The sequence below is a fragment of the Mastigoproctus giganteus genome, chromosome 10 (assembly GCF_048544385.1).
Source record: "Mastigoproctus giganteus isolate SK-2022 chromosome 10, ASM4854438v1, whole genome shotgun sequence".
In the NCBI taxonomy this organism is placed as follows: domain Eukaryota; kingdom Metazoa; phylum Arthropoda; class Arachnida; order Uropygi; family Thelyphonidae; genus Mastigoproctus; species Mastigoproctus giganteus.
Genome location: NC_143584.1, coordinates 173,999,356 through 174,016,936, shown reverse-complemented (window position 1 = coordinate 174,016,936; position 17,581 = coordinate 173,999,356). Strand labels below are relative to the sequence as shown.

The 17,581-nt window shown below is 36.8% G+C and overlaps 1 protein-coding gene across 2 annotated transcripts in view; it reads right to left on the bottom strand.

The window, feature by feature from the left end:
• Positions 1 to 17,581, bottom strand: part of LOC150079536 (alanine--tRNA ligase, cytoplasmic-like) — a 292,244-nt gene that overhangs the window by 115,928 nt on the left and 158,735 nt on the right. For both annotated transcript variants that reach the window (XM_090382564.1, XM_090382565.1), the window contains exons 13-14: positions 15,357 to 15,473; positions 4,134 to 4,268 (exon numbers count right to left, since the gene is read on the bottom strand). In XM_090382564.1, the coding sequence (XP_090238690.1) occupies positions 4,134 to 4,268; positions 15,357 to 15,473 (252 nt within the window). The remainder of the gene's footprint in view (positions 1 to 4,133; positions 4,269 to 15,356; positions 15,474 to 17,581) is intronic.

Below are 17,581 nucleotides of genomic sequence, written 5' to 3'. Positions count from 1 at the left end.
GAATATAATATAATAATGAACTGTGATCTCAAGGACCACAGATAATCACTCATCAATTAAGTTCACAAAAGGACGTGATGGAAGCAATGTGCAATGTGGTTCAGCAATTATAAGGGATGTATCAAGAAAGTGAATAATATGAAAATATAAAGCTTAAACCACTTATATAATAAGGATGGTAATATAACAGAGTTAACTGAGATTTTGTCAACCTGATATAGGGGATGATGAGTTTCCTTATGGAATGTATGCAACAGAGAGAAATGGAAATTGTTTCTGATAAAAAAAAAGTTGCCTGAATGCAATAAGATTGTACACAGATTCAAAGCAGTTTCGGGAAAGCATAGAATCAGTGTGGTATGAGAAATTTAGTGGTTAGTTTGATTTTGATTTTGGTTTTATTGGCGCAAAAACAACTAAGGTTATACTGCGCCAGGAAACATTTAGTGGTTAAGGAAAGCTGAGAGTGGGGATAAAAAGTGGCAAACCACAAGATAGTGAGGGCATGATAAAGGTCTTTATGTGTTGCTTGAATGGTCAAGATTTGACCTGTGCAGTAAATTTTCCAAATAAACTGTTATTGATGACTGTTATTTGTACTAACATGTCACTAAGAGTATAAGGAGGGCAGGAATATTCTTAATCTGGTCATTACTAGTGGTGTGAATAATCACAAATATGATAACAGTTCCTGTACCATCACTAATATGATTGTACAGGAACTGTTATCAGTCAGTAACCATAATGTCTTAAACTGGATAAAGACAAATAAGATTTCAGTAGACAAGTGTTGGTTGGTTGGTTTAGAGATTCAATTGGCGCATCGGCAACAATAGCCATAGTGCACCAGTAGACAAGAGTTTAAATTTCAAGAAAGGGAATTACTGTGGACTGAGAATGTATTGGACTCAAGTGGAAAGAAATATATAGGGATGGAAGTACAGAAAACTATGGGCTACTTTCAAGACTTCGTCACGAAAGTCATTATTGCATTCATTCCATTATTATTATTAACTCAATTTATTGCATATGCTTCACCCCTGAACAGCCTTCAGCTGGGGTGGGGCATTAAGAAGGTACTGCACAATGATGTTGTTGTTGTTGTTATTTGGTTTTTAGGAGCATTAGCAACTAAGGCCATATTGCTCCAGTTCCTATGCGGTGTTCCTTGACCTTTCAGCATCCTCCATATTCGGTGGTCATGGGCTTGAACCTCGGTCTAATCAAGAAGCGTGTGCTACGCACTGCTGCTCCTGCCCACCTGGCTACAGAGGCACCCTACTGCACAATGACAATGCCAAGATGAATGAAAAAGATTCAGAGTTTGAAAGAATAGAAAAATGCATGAGACAATTACAGAGTGAAGGACAGTGCAGATTCATATAGTAATTATAAGTTAATTTGTATTGTAACTCTTACAATAAGAGATTAGGCAGGCTAATTTAAGAAAGCATTGCCCAAGAGAGCAAATAACAATAACAAGGAGTTAATTATCTGTAAATGTGAAAAAGGAAAAGAGTAAGCCAAATAAAAATTTTGCCCAATGGAAAGGCAGAAACATAGATAATCCTGCAGATCACTGGTGAGTTGATCAGATACTTGGTATCAAACAGAAATTTCCTTTCTGGGTGAGGGACATGGCAATATGGCTGAGCATAAGAGGAACATGCCACACCTCTAAGATTAATTACGGGGTTGTAGTAACATTCAAGAGTAGTCCAACTTGGAATGGAGAAGCATCAATGTCTTGCCAATATACAGTGGGAGGTAAGGATCAGATGAATAACTACAGACCATTAGTTTACCATCAATGGAAGGGAAGATCATGGTGTCTGTGCATTGCATCTTGAGATGCAGTTCTTAAATCTTAGTGACATAAGATTACCCTTTTAGCTTGAAAATGTTTTCTCAGACCCCTGCACTTAACAATATTCATTCTATACCCTTAATTTTTCACAGTTTTTAAATACTGATAACAAATTTCGGACATTATTTGCAGACTACTGAAGCATCTCTACAGACCCTTAATCAGGATGATTGATGAATTTCTCCATTATTTTGAAAATGAGGCGAGGTAATTGCGACAGAACAATAACTGTAAAGGAGTGATCTATCATACTTTTCTTTTTTTTTCTGGGAAGTGACTCCCACTGAGAAAATTTCCAGGCAGGAAAAAACATCAACAGTGGGAAAAACAACAGTGTACACAATAGGAGTTAACTGTACAGCACAGGTTTCAAGGACAAGTGGAGAAATCCCATAAGGAGACTCTTTGGCATCAAGATTTTCCTGGATCATTCTACTTGCTTACTGTTGGGGGAAAAAGGGGGGGGGGTCTGGTAATATTTTACTGTTAATATCATCAATTCAAGAGTTAGATGAAAAGTAAAATGCTAATAAGTCAGCTTTATCTTTAGATGAGGATGCAACAGAACCATCAGGATGGTTCTATTGGAATACATATGAATGGACAGAAGTTGCCAATGGCTTTGGCAAGAGATCAGAAAGTGCAACTATCATTTAGACAAGGGTAAAGGTCTCTACTCTTGGATTTTTCAAATTGAGTTTGGAATTCTTTTCGCTAGTAACTGGTTTACAACTGTTGCACGCTTCAATGTAAGCATAAAATGGAGCTGGAGATTTTGACACAAGTCAATTGTGATATGCTGTACTCTTATCTAAAACAAATTTAACATATTTTCTTGAAATATCATTGTTTTGATAAAGGATGAGAGTTTAGGGTGGAATGGGGGATGAACTATTTTGATTCTAAAAGACTAATTTGAGTGAGGAGATCTGGTGATTTAGATCATATTTTAAATAGTAGTCCAACCAAGGAAAGGGGAACAAAATTTTGTACTGCTACAATGCTATATCACATGAAGCTGAGAATGGCAGTGACAGAGGCTCCATTGGAAAAGACCATTACCAAATTGTGAGCAAACGTGCCCTGAGAACTGCTAACGTTAACTATGTACTTTGAAGAGGTTTTAATGAGACAGGGTGTTTAAAAGATGCTAGGATTTCCTGATATTCTAGTAGGTAAATGAACAAGTTATGTAAAATACAGTAATCAGTAATAGAAAAAGCCTCAGCAGCCCTATATAACTGCATAAAAATTGAAATTGAAGTCAGATGGAGTTATAAACATTAAAATCACCACAGAAAATTGCTTCACTGTTAGAGAAATAAGATTCAAAAATAAAGTGAAAACGTTTTGAGTGATTTGTTGAGTTGGTAGACCAACACAGAGAGAAAGTGAATTTGATGGAATGAGGTAAAGAGATTTTGAGCCACAGAGATATAAATGAATTGGCAAAATTGTATAAAAGCATAAAGAGATATTGAGTCAAATGAGATCCTAGATTAGGAGATCTCCAATGAGGAATATAAGAACAGACATATGCTCAAGTACGTACCACCTTTAAAAGCAGTAAAAACAATACATTCGTTAAGTGATCAGGAAAAATGAGACAAACAGTGGTCAAGGAAACAAACAGTTCAATTTTATTAAATTTATCCATTGCACTAATCAGGTTTTTGTAAGCAAGTAACTGGCGAGAAAGATAACAAATGTCTCGAAAAGTTGGTGGAATTTTCTGTCAGTGGTTTTTTATTTTATTTTTCATATTTTCACACCCTTTAAATGTGCTAGCTGCAAAGTTTGTCTCTCTTTGCTGATGCTTTCCATAATATTCTTTAAAACTCAATGCAGTGTACATTGGAGTACAAAAGATGTACATTTGTGATTCACATATTCAACTGAATAAAAATATAAAGTCATAAAAGATAAATTCTGTCTTATATAGAATAAATAACATGTTATTTTTTCTATAACTTATAATCTTCCCACTTTATGAGAGCATATATTTCTCATTTTTGGAATATGATGCAGTCTTGGACTAGTGACTACCTAACTGAATTTTAGGTTGAGCACATGCCTACCACCAAGATGTGCTAGACTAAAATTGAGAATTAGAATAAGAATAAAGAAAAGGCAGATTTTTCTGAAAATGAAAGATGGAATGAAAAGCAGAAATATAAAGGATAAAGGTGAACATTAAAACAGAAGAGAGAGAGAGAAAAATTACATACTTATTCTTCACTGTCATATATTCATAATATACACCTACCTTTGAGAGGAATCCGTACCGTATATATTCACCAATAAAGCATGATTCTTGTGATGTTTCTGGTAGGATTTGTTTCAAGACTGAGATCAACAAATGGGTAGCTGTATGATTGCGCATGCACTGAATACGGTGATCCTAGATGAAAAATATAGAATCTTACTTAAGGTCATTATAACTGTTTGATTTAAATAATTGAAATTTTCTTACAATATAATATAGTGGCAAATAACCAACTATTTATTTATTTTGTTTCTTATTTGTTATGATTACATCAAAAAAAGGAAGATATTAGAACCTAAGGTACTCCAATACTACCTATGGGATGAATGTTTCAAAAAACAGAAGAAACTTGTTGACAATGGATTTGAATTTCTGTAGATTGTCATTATCAGAAAATATGATGAATCTGAAGTACTGATTAAGTCATCAAATGAAGACATTGTAGAAATAGCATTAGCATTAGTAGAGGCATTTGATGCAAGAAAGCAAGCTTATGCAGCATCAGCCAAAAAAAAAAAACCCACTTCCACTTCACTCCTCTGTTCGTTCAAAATACCTGTCCAGCTGAGCCTTAAACTTATTTAGGCTATCAACCTCCACCACAAGGGATGGCAGTCTGTTCCACCAACCAACCACCCGCTGGCTAAAGGCAAATTTCCGCACGTCTATCCTACATCTGTCTTTCCTCAATTTGAATTTATGCCCTCTCAGGTGATTTTTCTGAGCTAGAGGAAGAATCCCATCAGCATTGAGCATGCTTAAACCATTCAAGGCTTTATACACCTCTATCAGATCACCTCGCTGGTGCCTAGTCTCCAGACACTGTAATTTGCAAAACTTAAGCCTTTCTTCGTAAGAGCACCTCTTTGTTCCATTCACTAATCTTGTTGCCCTTCTCTGTACTCGTTCCAGCAGCTCTACATCCTTCTTGAAATGAGGCCTCCAGACCTGTATACAGTACTCTAGGTGTGGCCTGACCATTGCCTTATACAATGGAATAATCACCTCCTTATCCCTGCTGGAAAAATTCCTGTATATCATTGACAATACTCCATGAGCTACTCTTGCCGCCCGTCTGCACTGCTCAGAGAACTTCATATCTGCCTGCACAATCACCCCCAAGTCCCTTTCATTCTCTACCACTGTCAGTGTAGTACCACAGAGTTGATACGTTGCTCTGGGGTTGCTTTTTCCCATGTGTAGTACTTTACATTTGTCAATGTTAAACTTCATTTGCCACCTCTCAGCCCATCTGCTCAACCTTTCAGATCCTGTTGCAGCAGCATAGTGTCAGTAGTGTCCTTGACAACCCTGCCAACCTTTGTATCATCTGCAAACTTGGACATTAAGCTTGATATACCATCATCAATATCATTTATAAATACAGAAAACAATAATGGACCCAACACTGAGCCCTGAGGGACTCCACTAATAACATTAGTCCACGATGAGCAGTGTCCATTGATTACCACTCTCTGTCTTCTCCCCCTCAACCACCCCTTTATCCATAGCAGCAATTTGCCTCCAACGTCACACTGCTCCAATTTGTGTAGCAGTCTTCCATGTGCAACAGTATCAAAAGCCTTTCTAAGATCCAAGTATATAATATCAAAGTTATTCCCTGCATCCAGTTCTTTTGTGACTGCATCATAGTATCCAATCAAGTTGGTCAGGCAAGACTTCCCCTTAACAAAACCATGCTGTGTCTGAGCTATAACTGAAGTCTTGTCTAAATGATCCTGCAGTGCTTCTTTAACCAGTGCCTCCATTAATTTTCCTGGAACAGAAGTTAAGCTCACAGGTCTATAATTACTTGTGTCAGCCTTTGATCCTCCTTTGTGAATTGGGGTCACATTTGCACATTTCCAGTCTATGGGTACCTCCCCTGAGTCCAAGGAAGCTCTCATAATTATGGCTAAGGGTTTGCTTACTTCCTTTGCTGCCTCCTTTAATATAACTGGATAGATCCCATCCACCCCGGGTGCCTTTCTTGTGTTTATCTTCAACAGTTTCTCCTCCACTTTACTCCCAGTTATTTCAAGATTCTGTAGCTTACTGCTAGAGTTGAATACACCTCTGGCATTCCCCTTGCTGAATAACTCCTCATGTGTGAATGTCGATGCAAAATATTCATTTAGTTTGTTAGCTACCTGAGCAGGATCATCAACAGTTGACCCATCAATATCAAGTGGACCAATCTGATTCATCCCCTTCCTTCTAGAGTTTACATAAGTAAAGAACTCTTTGCTGTTTTTCTTTGCATCCCTTGCCAAGGATTTCTCGTAATCTGCCTTCGCCTGCCTAACCTCCTTGGTAACTTGGTTGCATATCAACTTGTATCTATCATAGGCTTCTGTGTCATGTGTTAATTTGTAAGTATCCCATGCATTTTTCTTCTCTGCCATATGCCTCATTAGTTCATCTGACATCCATTTTGGCCTAAACCTTGAACAATATTTCTTAGTTGGTATGTAAAGCCTAGTAGCTTCCAAGATAAGTTCTTTGAATGCTTCCCATTTTGAATTTGCTGTTGGTAACATCATCAGTTGGTCCCACTGTATAGAATTTAAATACTGTCTCAGTCCATCGTAGTCGCCTTTACGGAAGCAATAACCCTTCCCTTTACCCCTAATGGTAGTTACCTCTTTCAGTAAATCCCACTTCAGCACACTGTGATCATTGCCACCTAGTGGTTCATTTATCTGCAGATTCTTAATGCATGAAGAATCACTGCTGATAATCAAATCAAGAGTATTACTCCCTCTAGTTGCCTCTCGAACATGCTGATGTAGAAAACAATCATCCAATAAATCCACAAAAGCCCTGCTAGTGTGTGAGTAACCAGCCCCCAAATTCCAGTCAATATCTGGGAAATTAAAATCTCCCATTATAAGACTCTCTGATTTACTAGCCCACTCTATTTCCCTGTACAGTTCCTTATTATACTCATCAGAGTCATTAGGCCTATAGCACACTCCTACTCTCGATTTTGATCTCCCAATGCTTATGTCACACCAAACTGACTCAACACTGCACTGTCCAGCGATGTCGACTGGCTTCACTTCCTTGGTTTTTATGTGTTTCTTAACTAATAGCATAACCCCTCCCCCCTTCCTATCCTGTCTATCCTTTCTGTAGACGTTGTACTCCCCAAATTGCATTTCTGCATCCCTTATGTCTGTGTGACACCACGTCTCTGATATCCCAACAATATCTGCCTTTGATGTTTTGAGCAATACCTCAAATTCATCAAATTTATTTACTAAACTCCTAGCATTGGTGTACACGCAAGTATACCTGCACCTGTTTCTATTCTTAGCTACCCTAACACAACCCATGTGTTTACTTGTACCGCAATGGCTCCCAGCAGTCTCTGAAATACCATGCATCTTGTTTTTCAGGCTTCTGCTCATTCTAATAGAAGCAGTGCAAGAATCTCTTTCACCTCTGCCAGTGGCTACTGTCAATCTATTGGTCTTTGTCTCCCCCCAAGCTAGCAGTTTTCCGACCCACCTAACACTGCCTCGATAGCATCAGCAAATATTCTTGCGCCCTTTCTATTTAAGTGTATCCCATCCCTGTAGAAGCAATCTCTCCTGTTAACAAGTACAGTCCAGGCTGAAAAAAATTCTACCCCTTGAGCCTTGCACAATCTTTCCAGGGCCAAATTGATCGACAAGGCTCTCATCATATACTCCCTCCTATCGTGTCTGGGCAGAATTGCAGACACTTTCAAATTCAACCCTAATTCTCGGCTTTTGTTCAACAGTGACCTGTACTTGTTAAGTAATTCTGCCGGTCTCCTACTCTTAATATCGTTAGTGCCAACGTGTACAACTATATCACCTTTTGTGCCCTTAAAAGATGATATTCGCTCTACAACGTCATCGACCTTTGCCCCTGGCAGACATACCCTGGTCCTGTTCCACCTATCTTTTTTACAAAGCATGTTCCCCGTTTCCCTGACAATAGAGTCACCAACTACTAGTTCCTTCGGGACCAGTGCATTCTGCCTTGGGGGTTGTCTCTGTGTCACGCGATGCCCAAGTGCAAGCTCTGGCGTTGATGTGGGCAGCTGAGAGCTTGATGGGCCCCTCAATTTAGTTTCTTCGAGGGCATCCACCCTGTCCTTCAAGCTCTCATATAGGCCCACAAGAACGCCGAGTTGTTGCCTGATATCGATACACTCCTTGCATCGCGCACACACAAAGACATCCCCCTTGGCAGTATCATGTCCCATACCCGATTGCTCTGCAAACATCAAGCAAACAGTGCATTTTATAAGGCTGTGAGTCAGAGGACAACTGCCCCCCTCAGTTCTGCTCTGAGCCACAGCGCTTCCATTAGCTTGAGCCTTTTGCTTTGCTGCTCTGGTCTGAGTCATGATTCTATTAATTTATTAATTATGTTATGTTATTAATTATCTTAAATATAATTAATTATATTACGTTTGTAATCTAAGTCGTTATATGTATTTATTTAAACGTACAATTTAACTCCCAACGAAGTTCAACTAACGCTATCTAGTACGGAGACATGGTGTATTGGAGACATGGTGTTACTTAGACATAAACAATGCTGAATTTGAATATGGGAGTACAATGTTTACAGGAAGGGCAGACAAGACAGGAGTGGGGGAGGACAGTTCATAGTTTTTAGTTAAGAAGCATATTAATCTAAGGCAATGCATCTAACATGAGTGGCCAGTGCAATGTTGAGACAGTTTGGTGTTATATAAGTACAGGGAAAACAAAAATGAGAGAGTAAGCGTGTGCTATAGACCTAATGACTGTGATGAGCATGCCAAATAACTATACGGAGAAATAGAGTAGGCCTATAAATCAGAATGTCTTATAATGGGGGATTTTAACTCTCCAGATGTTGACTGGAATTTGTGGGTTGGAGACACACACACACATTAACAAGACTTTTGTGGATATATTGGATGACTGTTTTCTACAGCAGCATGTTAAAGAGGCAACAAGAGGAAGCAGCACTCTTGATCTGGTTATCAGTAGTGATTCTTCATGGATTAAAGATCTGCAGGTAAAAGACCCACTAGGTGGCAGTGATCAAAGTGTACCGACGTGGAATTTACTTAAAGACATAACTACTGTCAAGGGTAAAAGGAAAGGATTTTGTTTTTGTAAGGGTGAAAACAGTGGTCTCAGTTTTTAACCTCTAGCAGCAGATCCAACTGATAATGTTACCAACAGCAAATTCTAAATGGGAGGCATTCATGGAATTAATCATAGAAGCTACTAGGCTTTTCACACCAAATAAGAAATACCATTCAAGGTTTAGACCTAAATGGACATCAGATGAACTAATGAGACTCACTGCAGAGAAGAAAAATGCAAGAGATGCAGATAAATTATCAGGTGACACAAAAACTTATGGTAGATATAAACTAGTCTGTAATCAAGTCACAAAGGAGGTTAGGCAAGCTAAGGCAAATTACAAGTCCCTAGCAAAGAATACAAAGAACAGCAGCAAAAACTACTTCGCTTATATTAACAGTAGAAGGGAGTGTTGAATCACATTGGTCCACTTAATACTGATGGTATAACTGTTGATGATCATGCTCAGGTCACTGACAAACTGAATAGGTATTTTGCATGTACATTCACACATGGGGAATTCTTTAGGAATGTGGATGCCAGAAGATTATCAAACTCTGGTGGAGAACTAAATGATTTTGTAATAACCAAGAGGAATGTGAAAGAGAAAAATTGTCAAAGTTAAACACAAAAAAAGGCACCTGGGTGGATGGGATCTATCCAGTTATATTAAAGGAAGACAGTAAAGGAGATAGGCAAACCCTTAGCCATAATGTTTTCATCTCTACAAGAACAATTTCACTGAAATGAGCTGAGCAAATATTAGGATCAGAATATTTAAAACAGTAATTCAACCAAGCAAAAGAAAAGAAAACTAAATATCATACAGATCATTCGATTTCATACTCTTGTAATGCAAAATGACACTACACAGAGTGTGCCACAAGACAGTCTTCATCAGAGAAAAAATAATTAACAAGTTTGTTTTGATTTGAAGTAATTACAGGACAATTAATATTAAGTGCATATTTTGAATGGTTGTTAATGAGGAAAACATCAAAAGCATTATCTTTATTCTAGTAGGTAAATACATAAGCGGTGTGAAATCATTGGTAATAACAAGAGACTTGGTATCTCTAATAGCTCAGTCTGTATAATCAAATAACTGAAGTTGTAAACATTAATATCATCAAGGAAAATTACTCTGCTGTTAGGAGAGTTAGATTGGAGAATGCAGAGTTTCAAATAAAGAAAGTAAACAAGTTCTGCATGGTTTTTAGAGCTGGGAGAAAAATCAACAAGTGAATATTTGACAATCAGATAAAGGGATTTTAATTTAGAAGAGACAAAAAAGTGGAGATTCCAGAATAGGAAGTCTCTGACAAGGAACATCACATCGGAATTATGTAAGTGCAACCTGTAAGGCCGAAGGAATCAGAGAGTGAACTATTAGGACAAACAAGATGAGTGGTTGTTGAAGCAACTGATAACTGAGATTCTGTTTCATAAAATAAGTGGGGGGTCAGGCAAACGGCAGATAGTAGATTGCAGAAATTCAAAGACTGACTTTTTATATGCAATATCATAGTGAGTTGACTTTTCTAAACATGTTCAGTGACTCATCGAGGCAGAGTTAGGCACAAATCATCTGTTTATATGCTGAGCAGCAAATTTAAATTAAAAAAATTAAAATTTAATTTTTTTATATTGCTCCCTCAATTTTTTTCCTTTGCATTCATTATCTATATAATAATTTGCTTATGTCCCTCTGTTCAGAACACTCTTTGAACTTGAATAACTCAAAGACTAAACAAGCCTTTGAACTGGTTCCTTTTAAAATTGAGGGAAAAAAAAAAAAATATATATATATATATATATATATATATATACAGTGGAACTTGTCTATTACGAACTACTATTTAATGAATTTCTCTATATTACGAATTTTTTTGTGAAACATTGCACCTTGAAACGAAATTACATGTAAAATTAACCCCATATAACGAAGTGTTAGTTTCTCTATAACGAATTTTGATACTGTTGAATTGGTAAGCTAACGTTATTGAGAAGGCGGTACCTGTACTAACAATTCACTATATGGCCAGTGCAACAACGTTTCCGGTGTATATATCGGCAAGAGCTGCAGTCCAGTAATTTTTACAATTGTGAAAACAATGTCAAAGAGAAAGTGTTTAAGTATTAATGATAAAGCAAAGATTGTTATGATATTGACCAGGGTTTTAAGAAAAAAGATGTTGCGGAGAAATATGGCATATCTGCAAGAAGTTTATCTACGATTTTAAAAAAATCGAGAATCAATTTTAAATGCAATTGAAGGAGGAGCAGACAAGAAGCGAATTAAGTTGTGTATATATGACGTTGATAAAGCTGTTCTAAAATGGGTGCAAATGATACGTGAAAAGAATATCCCAATATCGGGCCTAATAATTCAGCAACAAGCTCTGAAATTTGCAGTCCTTTGGACATACAGAATTTAATGCGAGCACTGGGTGGCTAGATAAATTTAAGAAGCGCCACAGAATTGTGGAAAAGGTTATTTGTGGAGAAAGTGTTAATGTAAGCGAAGAAGATTGCAACAGTTGGAGGAACAATACCTGAAAGAAGATTTTGGAAGAATATGAGCGTAAGGATGTTTTTAATGCTGACGAAATGGGATTATTCTTTAAATGTTTATCGAATAGAACACTTGCTTTTAAGGATGATAAATGTTTTGGCGGAAAACAAAGCAAAGAAAGAATCACTGTGCTAGTTGGAGCAAATATGACAGGAAGTGAAAAATTAAGACTTTTAGTCGTTGGAATATCAAAAAACCCAAGATGTTTTAGAGGCACAAAATCTTTGGAAGTTGACTACACCTTTTAATAAAAAAGCATGGATGACAAGTGATATTTTTGAAGAATGGATATTAAAACTAGACAAGCGTATAACAAAAGAAAAAACAGGAAAATCGTGTTGGTAACTGACAACTGTCTGGCACATCCTGCCAAACTTAAAAGTGCGAAGTTGTTTTTACCACTAAATGTAACGACAAAACTCCAGCCAATGGACCAAGGCATTATTAAAAATTTTAAATTTCATTATCGAAAGAGAATAATAATGAAGATTGTCAATGCATTATCAGAAAATAGAAACTTGGAGGTTACAATTAACCTTAGAGATTGCATCTCTGAACTGGCAAAAGTTTGGACAAACGATGCCACTGAATATACTATCCAAAATTGTTTTTCGAAAGCGGGATTTGCATTGAATACAGAAGTCGAACAAGATGAACTGCCCCTTTCACAACTGAAAAACTTTTGGACATTATTAGAATCGTCCGGAAACATCGAAAATGAAATAACACTGGATAGTTACGTTTATGTAGATCACAGCAGAACATCCAAATGAAGATGAAATACTGCTGAACAGTGTTAAACGCGACCATGATCACGAAGAAATTAACGATGATGCATCAGAACAACCCGTAGAAAAGCCAACTCACGAAGAAATGATTAACGCTTGATTAACGGTTCGTATGGGTTGGTTGGTTGGTTTTTTTTAAGAGCATTAGCAACTAAGGCCATATTGCTCGGGGATATGCGGTGGTCATTCCCTGACCTTTCCGCATCTTCCGTATTTGGTGGTGACGGTCTCGAACCCCGGCCTAATCAAGAAGCGTGTGCTACGCACTGCTGCTCCTTCCCACCTGCGTACGGAGGCGCCGGTTCTTATGGGTCTACAGTTTTGTGAAAATGTTCCTGATAGTGTTTTAATGGTCTGAACAAATGTGAGGTTTTCTTTGAGAATCAGACAATTTTTTAATTGTACTGTGCAAATGAAAATTACAGATTTTTTTTTTTAAGTTGTGATACCGGCGAAAATTGTGTAAACGTAATTTAAATAAGTATGTTTTTGAAATAAAATACATTAAAAATAAATGTAGATTCATTTTCATTTTCTAATTAAATAACAATTTCTAATAAAAAAGATATTCTTTGTATAACGAAATTTCTCTATAACGAATTTTTTCGCTGGATTTATCGAATTCGTTATAGGGAAGTTCGACTGTATATATAATTTTCTAAAAAATTTTCCAACTGATTTTCAAATCCCAAGGATTAATTTAACTCCCAGTGAAACTACCTTGCTCTTTACTTTGAAGAGAAGACAATTTCTTAGCTTTTGTCATCACAATCAACAAATCTCGGGGTCAGTTTGTTTTGTTTGTTTGTTATTTGGTTTCTAGGAGCATTAGCAACTAAAGTCATATTGCTCCGGGATATGCGGTGGTCATTCCTTGACCTTTCCACATTCTCTGTATTTGGTGGTGACGGGCTCGAACCCCGGTCTAATCAAGAAGCATGTGCTACGCACTGCTGCTCCTTCCCACCTGGCTACGGAGGCGCCCTCTCAGGGTCAGACTTTCAACAAAGTTGCTGTTTTTGCTAATGGTCAACTAGCAATTACATTGCAGTTTCCAGATCCAGATAATTTTTGTGCAATAATTGTAATATTTTTAAAGGATGATATGTAGTTATAAATGTAAAAAATTATCAGGTTGCATTTTCATCCGAGTCTGTCCCACAGATACCTTAGCTAACAGTGAAGGGAACCAAGGAAAATGTTTTTGTAATTACTTCGATATTAATCTTTACTTCTTTTCTGAAACAGTTTTGGTGATATATCTGCCACAGGTATATTAGTTATTACTATAAAAGTCGAAATGTTATTGTGTATCATGCTTGGCATTGTGTCACTCTTTTCCAACAACAACATTTAAGACAACTTTGCCAACTCCACTACCTAGGCCAAAGACTATCCATAGTTATGAACAAAATATTAAATAATTTTGGAGCTTCAAGTTAAAATTTGGTTAATATGAAAGTGTTAATATAACACAACACAATACATAAATTAAACAAATAATAATTTCAGCCACTTAGCCTCTTCTAAGTAAAATCAGATCCTAAAAATTTTGCTTCCATTAATCTTAGTGAGAAGATTTACCTCTACTAACTACTCAAATTGCGGTGCATCTTATTTTATTAATTTAATGAACAATTTTTAATTAAAACTCACAAATTTACGCTGTAGAATAGTGGCCTAACAACAGTACACCAACAAGTGAACTGAGTGTTCCTCTCCTCTTATCTCTGGCCACCTCATTCCTGATTGCCTTAGATGGTAGATTGAGATAGCTCTCATCTCTGATTGGCTGTGCTGTTTCTTTACATCATATCTGGTATTTATAGTTGTGCATTTTTGACATTTTTTATAGTCTTTTGATATTTTTGGTCTTCTGGTTTCAAAACCATGGTTATTGTGAATCATTGCAAAACAAACCATCGTAAACTCAGGGCTACCCGTACATACAAGTATTTAATTGTTCATATTCGGGTATTCTCAGCCTATTTCTAGTCTGTTTATGCATTTTTTTCCCTTTTCAATACAAATTCATTTCAAAGATAATAACAAGCAAATAAAATAGTAAGTTTTCTGAATGACTAGTGAGTTGGTTGGTTGGTTTAGTGTTTAATGGCACATTGGCAACAAGGCCATAATGTGCCAAGTCAGATTAGTGAGTAGAAAAATCCATGTTCTGAGCATGAGATTTTCTCATAAACATAGTTTTCATATGAAAATATACATACAGCTTCCACTCATTGCAAATGTTCAGCCAAGAGCACATTGTTTATAATAATTCACAAATACAAAGGCAAGGTTCGCTGAACACGTTACTTTCTTAAGTAACAAACTTCCTTGAATTTTTTTCCCTGAATCAATTATACTATCAACACTATAAAGATGAAATATAAGAAACAACTTGTAATAATTTGTAAGAAATAGCTCTCATAATGTTAGAACTCTGCTGCTCTTGAATATTTCCCATTAATAAAAGCAAAATAGTGGAGTCAGTCCTGAAAGAAACCCAAGTACAACTTTTGAATGCATTTGTTAAATTGTCACAGTAGGTAAAAGTATTTTATTACTACCAGTAAAAATTCTGACATGTTTTTTGAAACTAGAAAGACTCGCTTATTAACTCACTTTTTTTTAACTCACTTAGTGAGTTAAAAAAAAAAAAATTAACAGTGCAATAAACATTGGGGTACATTTAGGAAGGGTTTTACCTTGGCTGAAATATTATGATGAAAATACTCACTTCATTTAGCAGCAGTGTGGTATTTACACCAGTCTGTAAACAACCTTCTTTAACTCTGCCAATATGAAATACATAGCCTTTCACATTTTGAACATCTTCAACAACAAAGCAACAGTTCTGTATGAGCAATAAACAAATACAGATATAAATAATAAATAACACAAATATAAATTTAAAAAAAACAGAATGATTAAATGTTTTTGGTTAGAATGTTTAAATATATTTTTAAAATAAAAAATTTTAATGCAAAAAATACTTGAAATAATAACTGAACTTCAACACTTATTTCATGTGAGCATTCCTCAATATGATATGGAAACTGCTACATCTCAAAAATAGTGACTAGTTAACATACTGACAGTGGGGAGTTTGTAACTCTCATACCAGTAATGCTCACTAGCACCATTATTTGAGGGAGTAAAAGGGCTACTCTGTAACTATGAATGATTAAACAACTACAAAAATCAAAGTTGTAAAGAGCAGAGCATGCCTCACAAATTATTTCCACATTATTGTCCAGTTGGAAAATCAAAACTACAATTTCAAGCAAATTAATAAGAACAGGAAATGAGTTACAGACGAGCACGTATGCAGTTTCTGACCTAAATATTGCCTGACTTTTTGTACATTGAATATTTTTAATAATAAAAAAAATTAAAATTAAAAAATTTATGCTGAAAAATAAATTTTACAAAGAGGGGCTGTGACTACTGTGCAACAGATATTGCAGTTAGCTACTTTTTAACCATGAAAAAGGTTATTTCTATTCATGTTTATGCATACATAATCTGTTGCAGGGCATTTTGTGTCTTGTATTCTTTCAGAATTTACCCTTTTAATCGTGGCCAAGAAACAATGATGATAGTGCTACTAAAAAACAACAAACAATTAGTTTTACAAATATATACAGGGAGTCTCAAAAATATTGGTACAAACATTTAGGGGAGGTAGGTAATATCTAAAGGAATGTGAATCGCACACACGATCAAACACACCTGGAGTTTCTTTGACAGTAGCAGCAGCACAGATGAGTCTCGCCCCAAGATCCATTTTCGCCTCCACAGGCGATTCATACACGATAGATTTGAGGGCCCCCCCACAGAAAGAAATCAAGGCTCGATAAATAAGGGGAGCATGGGGGCCAGGCAAAAGGTCCACCACGGCCAATCCATCGACACCCAAAATGCCTGTTCAAATGGTCACGAACACACCTTCCATAATGGGCAGGCGTCCCGTCATGTTGAAACCAAATGTTGTGTCTCACATTTGCTGGAACATCGTCAAGTAACCATGGTAGAACTTGTTCAAGAAAGATCCGATATTTAGTGGAGTTCATGCGGGATGGTAACAGGTATGGGCCAACTAAGCAGTTACTGACCATACCTGACCACATATTTATTGCGAAGCGATATTGTGCCGCATGGGGGCGCACACTGTGTAGGTTGTCGTGAGCCCACACGAGTATTGTGCTGTTTGAATAAGCCTTCTCGAGTGAAATAAGCCTCATCCGTGAACAAAACATAGGCTGGAAAATTCAAGTCTTGAACATTTTCTTGGAGAAACCACTGTGCAAAAGCTACATGTGCAGGATGAGCTTGGGGGAGCAGTAACTGAACCCTTTGGAGATGAAAGGGGTGTAAGGAATCGTCGTGCCAGACACGCTGTACACTGCAACGAGACACTCCTAAGGCAGTTTGATTTGATTTGATTTTGGGTTTATTGGCGCAAAAACAACTAAGGTTATACTGCGCCAAGAAACGATTAAAATAACAATAAAGATAAATTCTGGTAACCTTTAAAAAGGTTACCTCGTCAAATTGTTATTTATATATGTGGGTATATATTAATCGCTTTTAAAAATTTAAAAACTCCCGACACGTGGTCGTTGTCTGATAAAATCCGACTGAGTGTATAAGGCTCAGTCGGATGAGTAAAAGCAGTAAAATGTATATTGCGAACATGGGTAAGATGAACGCAATCTATTAAAATATGCTTTAGAGTTAAAACGGTGTCGCAAGACTCGCACATAGGAGGGTCATCCGCCCTCAGCAGAAAAGAATGTGTCAGATGACTGTGACCTATGCGGAGTCGAGCAAGAACAACTTCCTCGCTCCGATTCCTGCGCAGACTAGACTGCCAAGTTTGTATTACAGGCTTTATTTGATATAATTTATTTGTTCTCTGTCTGTGCCATAGTTCTTGCCATTGGGAATATATCTTTTTGC